Source organism: Cryptomeria japonica, chromosome 6 (assembly GCF_030272615.1).
Source record: "Cryptomeria japonica chromosome 6, Sugi_1.0, whole genome shotgun sequence".
Taxonomy (NCBI): Eukaryota; Viridiplantae; Streptophyta; class Pinopsida; order Cupressales; family Cupressaceae; genus Cryptomeria; species Cryptomeria japonica.
This window is the reverse complement of record NC_081410.1, coordinates 506,793,508-506,802,323: the sequence shown is the minus strand read 5'-3', so window position 1 is coordinate 506,802,323 and position 8,816 is coordinate 506,793,508. Positions and strand designations below refer to the sequence as shown.

The 8,816-nt window shown below is 34.7% G+C and overlaps 1 protein-coding gene across 3 annotated transcripts; it reads left to right on the top strand.

Annotated features, from left to right (window-relative positions):
* Positions 1–369: 369 nt before the first annotated feature.
* Positions 370–6,257, top strand: LOC131052871 (uncharacterized). Of its 3 annotated transcripts, none has more exons than XM_059207453.1 (3): positions 370–661; positions 5,699–5,787; positions 5,871–6,257. In XM_059207453.1, exons 1-3 carry the CDS (start codon positions 446–448, stop codon positions 5,881–5,883), a joined length of 318 nt encoding a protein of 105 aa, XP_059063436.1. In that variant the 5' UTR covers positions 370–445; the 3' UTR covers positions 5,884–6,257. The 3 variants fall into 3 exon arrangements, 2 of the variants coding, with proteins under 2 accessions (XP_059063436.1, XP_057843498.2); XM_057987515.2 differs by having other exon boundaries at positions 373–667; XR_009107519.2 differs by having other exon boundaries at positions 389–1,026.
* The last annotated feature ends 2,559 nt before the right edge of the window (positions 6,258–8,816 follow it).

The window sequence follows — 8,816 nt, the reverse complement described above, 5'->3', positions numbered from 1 at the left end:
GAATTTGCAGTCTAGAAGAATAAATAATAACTGCAATTCTAAATATATTCCTAGCTTTGCATGGAAAGTTACTAAGGCTCTCAAACTAAAAAAAACAAACTACTCCCTAAATTAAAAATACAATAAGTGTATGCACAACATGCTTTATTTACTAAAAAAAACTCATGCAAAAAGCAAAACTAAAAATAGTCCTAAGGATTCATGCATGTTGGAATGCATGTTTTATTTGCATGAATAAACAAAAAAAAACTATTAACTAAAAATAGCTTATGCATGGTGATGAATGGATAGCTTCATGTCCAAACTGGAGTTGCACGGAACTGCATGTTAGAGCAGCATCACTTATCAACAATTATAGCCCAGGCAATTGTTTTAAACAGTGATTAAACTTTTCCTTTTCAGCCAATCAACTCGTTAGAAATTTGTGTGTATCTCTATTTTCCCTATGTATTATCGAGAAGTTGCTTTCTTTTTAAGTGAAATTTTGTTGAAAGGTATTGTGGCGGTCTCTCATTCGCATTGCAGATGGCTAGCAGCTACTTTCCCATTTACCAAGAGGAGAGAACGCACTACTTTCAAAGACTGGACCTGCAAAACTGGTCTCGGGGTGCTCGGGCCTGCAATATTTCAGGTCTGCAAAACTCCTGGGGATCACCGTAAGGTACAGGTAGGATGAACAGTTGGCGACTACTTGGCAATAAGGGCTTAAATTCTTTTGCATGTTCCTGAAAGGTGTAAGATGCTAGTAAAAATTGCAGTGCATAGGTCGAAGTGAGAACAATAGCTACAGTTATTGTCGCAGGGCCATCCACTCTATCACTTTGCAAGCCTTCTTCCGCTTGCTATTGCCCGTATTCTGTAGTGCCCCATTCTCAGTCAACCCGAAAGTGGGCACCTCCTCTTTCACTCTTCAGAGATCCCAAACATTCAAAGAACCATTTTACAGAAGTGGGCATTCTTCATTTATATGCTTGCATTCTAAATTCTATTTGGGTCAGCCCTTGCTGCTCAAAGCAGCTTACACAGGTAAGCAAAACACCATATTTTATTCAAAGAATTTGGTCCCTTCGATTGACATAAATGATCTTTTGAACTTTCTAATCAGTCCAAGTATTATTGTTGAGAAAAAAACACAAAAAAATTCTCGTATTTCATTTATAAAGCTTTACAAATTTAATTGATTTTTTTTTAACTGAAAAGAAAATGCTACTTTTTATTTATAAAACCTCACGGTTTTAATCTTTTGTATTTTTTTAAAACAATACAAAAATTCTTCATCATGCTTGAAGATTACTTATGTCACTTCTGTTATGGTGTATGTGTTCACTGTCTTTTCGAATTACCCGAAATTATAAATCAAGCAGGAGGCTTTCTTCTGCACCGTCAGATGGATTTTTTTAAAGTATTTATCGTTTTTGTCTATACTCGTGATAATTTCTAGTTTCCTTCAGACTGTCCGAACAAACAATCCTTTGGGATGGAGTTGTCTCCTTAGACTGCTTATGGCCTACTGTAATAATGCATGAAGATGTGGGTATACTTCATAAATGCTTATGTGGGTTTAATTATATACATGAATTCCTTCAATTGATTTGAAGAACTTGATTGAATGAAGGAAGTTTTTTAATAATGCCCACTAGGCCAGACGGTCTATGGGACTTCCTTGTATTTGAAGGACTTAGATAAGCTTGCACCGATACTTTTCGTGCAAATCTCCTGTGTATGTATGCCTATGTGGGTCTGTCACAGAACTTCAGATGATATTATCTCTATTCCAAATACAAGGACAGGCCCGCTGGACTGGGTTTATAACTTCATATAATGCCTTTTATTGGCCTTATTTTTGCATTATTTTTTCTGATGGGTCTTCCTTCCTTATTGATCCTGTCTTTGCATTGGGTCTTGTGATGAGTTTTCCTCCCTCATGGCTATTTGTAATGTTTGTGGCTCGTCTTACAAACATTACAAATATGCCCACGTGGCTTGTCTTTCAGGCCTTTATCTGCCTTGGGTTCAACCCCTCTTACTAACTACTTCCTCCTAGTTAAAACCCTGTGCCCATTTCCACTTGCAGCAGCATGAACTTTACCTCCCTTCTCCTTCTCCTTCTTTGGCTTCAATGCCAGCGAATCCAATTCATTCAAAACTGTGCGAATGACTTGGACGAGCCTGTCAGCCAAGCTTCTGCTGAAAGCCTCACGAATGACCACACGCAGAAGGGTTATGTGCTGAGCATCTGCAGCCATATTATACGCAGGCACCACCCACTTAAACCTTTTCAGATGTTCTGAAATATCACACTTATTGTACTTGAGCTTGTCCTTGAGGGAGAAGGCAACTAGAGGTACACCCACCTCTTTTGACAGCATATTGAATCGCCTTGTTCTTATAAGGCTATCACATAAGTATTTGGCATTTGCCCTGCAGTTTTCAATGATTCTCTTGTATCTCTGCACCAGTTGTACAGTTGGGATTTGCTAAATTGGTTCTTTCAAACGATAAATTACTGTCTAATTAAATCATCTGGTTCTTACCTCGTAGCCAAGGCGAATGAGTTGGTAGTACTGAACAGTGAACAATGACTTGACTTGCACCTGCATTCAATTTAGCCAAAATCAGATCCTCCCCTGAATAATCAATCTATCAATATTCTATATTTACCTTTTTCATTAAAGATTAGATACAATTAGTTTCTCCTCAGTTTTATAGATATTGGAGAATCCATAGAACCCAGTTAAAATTATATTTCTACTTTCCCTGTACCACAGATCCTAGTGGGTCTATAAAACAGAACATAAAATACTTATTCTATTTCATTCTGAACAAATTCACCTACCTTTAGAGAAATTGAGTGTGAACGTTGGTTGATCAGCTCCAAGATAATTGATATGAAAAATAAGCTCCTCTGGAAGGTCTTGCTTGCCAGGCCAAACAACCCATCCAATTCCAACATAAACAAGTCCATATTTGTGCCCACTCACATTGATGCTCCTCACCAATGGCAGCTTGAAGTCCCACTCCAAATTTGGATAGAGAAATGGTGCAATGAACCCACCACTTGCAGCATCAACATGTATTGGAGTGTCCCACCTAAACATTCACATAATCACATTCCTGAGAAATACTCAAACTACTTCAACTACAAGAAAATTTCTTTATAAATTTGGAAAATAACTAATTTGTGTTACTTCATACTTGGTTTTATTGTTCTTCTCCATCAAGAGGTCATTGAGTAGTTTCACATCCTCAAATTCGCCATTATAAGTAGACCCTAAAATAGCAGCAACACAAATGGTGTTTTCATCTACCAATTCCACAGCTTTTCGAGGGTCCATAGCAAAATATCATTCTCTCAGCTTCACCTCTTTCAGTTCTACCTCAAAATACCGAGAAAACTTCTCCCAACAGACCTGAAAAACAATGCCTCAAACAACATCAATTACCATTACGAAAAACTGCAGAGCCCAGCCAATTATTTTAAGATTGCAGGAAAACAGAGTACAAAGAATTGGTTGTAAGTTGAAACCTGAACGTTGGCACCAATAACAATATTGGGCTTGTCATAAGGCTTCCCTTGGGCATTTCTCTTGTTTGGCCATTTGCGTTTGAATGCAAGGCCAGCGAGCATTATAGCCTCTGAAGATCCCACAGTCCCAACACCAATAGCTTGCTCTTTATCAGAAATGGGTGCATGGAACATTCGAGCTATTATATTCACACAACGGTTCTGAAATTCCAATTCACAAAACAAATTAAACACTATCCCATCTCCACATCAATTCTATCTTCATAATCTTAATCCAAAGAGATTGATTTACAGCAAAGTATTTACAATAAAACAGAGCACTTCTTTTCTTAAAATAAAAAGACGAAGTGCAAAGAAAAACTTCTAGTGACCACCTCTAAACTATTCATGAACCCCTTGTCATCAGAACTTAATTGTCAGTTGTTCATTGATAAACAACAAAAATACATACTTGTTAAACTGAAAATAAAGAATGACCTGAAGTTCAGTGGTGACAGGGTACTCATCCATATCAACATAGTTTTTATTGATAGCTTCAATTATCAGCTTATTGCACTCGGGCTCCATCCATGTTGTTACAAAAGAGGCCAAATTAAGCCTCGGATTGCAATCAAGCATAAGCTCATCACTGATGATCTGATATGCAGCCTCCTTTGGAATCGATTTCTCAGGAAGCTCAAACCTGCAAATTGATTCAAAAAAAGATCTTAAAATAAACTGAATCCAATCTAGGTAGGAAATAGTTTCAGATCCAGCCATGTAATGAATTGAAAAAACAAACACAAAAAACAGAGTTATTTAAATCCCGAGTTTAACAATGCATACATACTTTGGTAGAGAATTCTGAAGATAACGCGACGCAAACATAGAATCAACGCTTCCATCTGAACGCCTGGCAGTTTCACTAAGTGCCATTTTTCCTTGCGTAATATTATCAAAATGTATTCTGTTAATTTAGAATGAGAATGGTTTTCTTGCAGCGAAGTTCTACTCTTTATATGATGTGCAAACCAGAAGTAAGCCTTCAAAATTTCTACATTCTCATGTTAGTTTATTTTAATTATTTATAGCGCCGAAAGGTAGTGGTCCGCTGTTATTCTATATTCTTACCTTGGAGAGCTCTGAATTCTGCATACTTGTTCAGATTGTTCCATTAAAGGCGATTGCATGCGCATCTTGCATACCCAAAATAAATCTGATTCGCCCTCATGTTTTTGAAGGTCGATTTCTAAGAAAGTCTTTTTTGCTTGACCAGAGCAGGAAAATTATTCTGAACTTTATGACTATTTCTCATAAAATTTATGTGATCTTCGTCTATGAATAATAATATTCCTGGTACTATGAATTCTTTCTGGCTGTAAAGGTGAAAAATGTTCTAGATGAGAAGCTAGCTGTTTATTTTTTATTTTTATGGTAGTCAATTTGTTTCTCTTTTCTATGCAATTTCTTATGTTTCAATTAAAAAATTATGGAAGGTATATATTTTTGGACGTGTTTATTCTGGCTTCAAAACAGCAGTACGGATTGACTAACACACATGTTAGTCACACATTTTACACACGAAAGGTCTGTTTTGGAGCCAGAATAGCTTTGACCTATATTTTTGGGGTTATGAATGTTCTTTATATAGCCTAATAATATGATCATAAGTGTTAGATTTTTGTATTAAAATTGGTTCTTAGTCTTATTTTGTGTTTTGTATGGTCTTATTTTATCTCTTGTTTATTATCATTTATCTTCATAAATTAGTTTCAAAATCTAGAATTTTTATTTGCCATGGTAGATTAGATTTCCAAGTGTTTAAACTGTCCAACTAAGTCAATTTTATAGTTTCATCTTGTTGACTCCCTTATATGGGTTGTTGTGAACTCACGTTGTGCACATTTATGTGGATTTGTGTTTGATGTTGTTGCATATAAAGACAAACACTCATTCATTTGAAGTCATATTATAAGAAATAGAAGAATCATTAGAAGAGTATTCATGTAAGAGTTTCAAATTTTGTATTCCCTTGTTTTAACCTCATGACCAATAATCTACTGATTCTCCATTTATTTTTTATTTGCATTTCTGTTCTCATGTAATGATTAATAAAATCAAGTAGAAAAAGTACTCTCATACAGGATATCTTGTATTAGCAATTGCCATTCTTAAGCTTAAATTGATTTGCAGAGTTTCAAAACCCCAATGGAGTTTGCAGCAGCCGAGGAGGGTGAAAGACTACAATGGATTCAATTTGATCTTGATGGATCTCTGCTCTGGTAAAATTTCTTATGTGACAAAACGTGTAGAAGACATACATTGACTACTCAACTGATGCAGTATTTGAATTTCGTTTCTTTAGGTCAAGGAGCTGACTGTTCACCTAAGCAAGCACTTGTTGCGAGAAAAGTTCAAATTTTATCGACAGCACTCGGGTTCCTGTTCCAGTGTTGAGTTTGTCTCCAGTTGCCAAAACTTGCAGTGTTGCTGTGAATTCATTATATAATATGTAGTGAAATCCAGTTATAAAGTAGAGCATATGTAGAGAATGATATTTTGTTGTAGAAAATGACCGTACCAAGCAGATGCAACAAAATTCATTGAAGCGGCTTAGTATTGTAATGAATAGCCTCCATAACTTTCCATAGAAATATATAATGTTGTGTGCAGTTGCATCATTTCATGATCATATCCACTACAACTTAAACTAGCCTAAGTGAATCTTGAATTTGTATTTTATTGTTTTTCACATTGTTGAGCAAAAGTTTCATCTGGTATTTACTTCTACTCACTTCTACTCATGGTGCAAATCCAGGTAGTTGTACGCTACAAATCTAGAAGCAAATGAAATTACACAATGTATTGTACAACATAATTAATAGGCAAACAATGTTGATAGAATCTGTACTAAACATTCCTCCTGCTAGATAAGTTAACAATGTGGCAGATAAGAATGGGAGCAGACACATTTATCAAACTAAAAATCAATTTGATCTTAGTACTACTTCGCCATGCCAAACAACCACACTTCCTCCTAGCAGGAACTTCGCTGCTTGCAGCTCTTGTATAACAAGGAACTAAGTTTTTCAAGAGGAAAGTGTGTAGCATAGTTAACAGGCTATATTAGATACCCTGTTATCAGTGTGGAAGAATTAATTGGTTTTTTTTTTTTTAAAGATTTGAAATATTTTACATTATTAATTTGGCAATTGTAATCTTATGTGTATATATTATTATTTGTTTTGTTATAAAATTAATTATCTGTTCTTATTTAAACTAATTAATTCTTCCAATATCTAATATTTGTTAAAGAAATTTATATCAAGAGATAAAGTAATTCTTACCACTACAGCTCTATCATTTCGATGATGAATCACGGAGTGTAATTTAAAACGTTGATGTAAAAAAGTTCTACACATCTAAATCCAGAAGCACAAATGAATTCTTACCACAAAAAATAAGAATATAAATATGTATTAATTTACTATTAATGTAAGTCTTAAAAGTACTCGAGAGAATGAATGATCATATGGTTTGCTTCCACATCCACTCCTATTAGAAAGGAAAGGTTGACAATACCATGTTTAGGCTCTTGAACCATATATGTTTCATTTTTATTCCTTTTATGCCATCTCAATTGTGATTTGGTTAAATGACGAAAACCAAATGAAATTTATTTTCCTAATGCAAAGTAAGACATTTTTATTTATATTAAAAGGTTACAATGGTCATTGAAAATATGAAGAGAACAAAACTAGTTCCTCAATTAATTTCTACACTCTCAATACCACAATACATGACCATGGATGTTCCCACAATACATGACCATGAATGTTCTATTCATGGTGAGAGAACCTACATACACTTCATTCACATCTATTCATTACTAAAACACTCTTCATTTTTAAATGCATTCAAACCATTCCTATTCTAAATGCTTAAAAGATGTAAAGTTCTTTAAGATATTTATAGAAATCCTTAAAAAATGTAAATGAGTTTGACCCCATAGCCATAGGAACCATTACAAAAATTTTAAATAGACATTGATCCTAAAAAACAATGATTAAATGCACTCCTAAGGCAAAAAAAGAGTGGAAATAATTCAAAATAGCTACTCAATTGAGCCCACCAAGGAAATCACTTAGAATGCCATCCTGTTAGGAATAATGAATAAACCTCTCCACCATATCTCAGTTCTATTGTAAATTCACTATTATAAGAGTTAGTTTAGGAATCAATTGAGTCATTTGTAGAAGCTATAAATCTCCAACATCAAATTATAAATTGTAATACATCTAGTTTAATATTAATCACATTAACTTCTTTATTTTAGTTTGGTATCAAGTCCAATGATCAAGGAGAGTTAATAAAGCTTGGTGTAGTCAAAAGGGATCGAGACTATGACCTCAAAATCTCTTAAGTTCCCCCCAAGTCATCCAAGTTTAGGATTTGGAAATTTTAAGAAGGCTTATCGTTTGATTCGTTTTATTCTACTTTGCTAAGTTTTTTAGAATGGTTTTAGATGAGGAAAGGTCATATGCTGATAAAGATGTAGAAGATAGAACAGAAAAGGAGCAAAGAGGAAGGAACATATAGATTCATTGTGCGCCAATTCTAAAGTTTCTACTGGAGGAGATATCGGGTTTTGAGAAGTGCACCTAGGAGACGTCGACACCGACAAAGCCCTTAAAATTATATTGAAACAACATAGAGTTAAGGACATTGGTAGTGAAATGAAAGGTTTGTCTACATGCTGCTAATTCCTTTGGGCAAATTTAGCAAATTGGGCCTCAAAAGAGTCAAATTGTTGGTGTTTAATTTCTACATTTTGGATTTAATGTATATGTATTTTGGATAATTAAGGGTTGTATGAAATTAATATTTTTATTTGATAGTTTTTTGTGCGGACCACACCTTTTAATGTATTATGAATAACTCATTAGTGTGAGAGGGTTCTAGTAGTGTGTTATTATCTTTCCACTGAGGGTTGCACTGAGAGGTATATGTAAGGAACTTGTGTGAGTAGTCTAATAATTACATTGTAAGTGCCATCAAATTATAAGTGACTTATTGGAAGCACCAAGGATATGAATAGGCAAGTATGAAGAGTGTCATGAAGAGGAATACATAAGCCATGGTTAAGGGCTATGCCACCAATCTATGCGATAGATGATTGAAGTTGAGGTGTTATGAGATGACCTCACTCATATTAAAAATGTGATCTCCACTTTCCAAAGGTTTCAATATGAGGTAGATAGTGTTGCAAGAAATGTAATATTGGATGAGATCCTTTTGGCAAATTAATAAC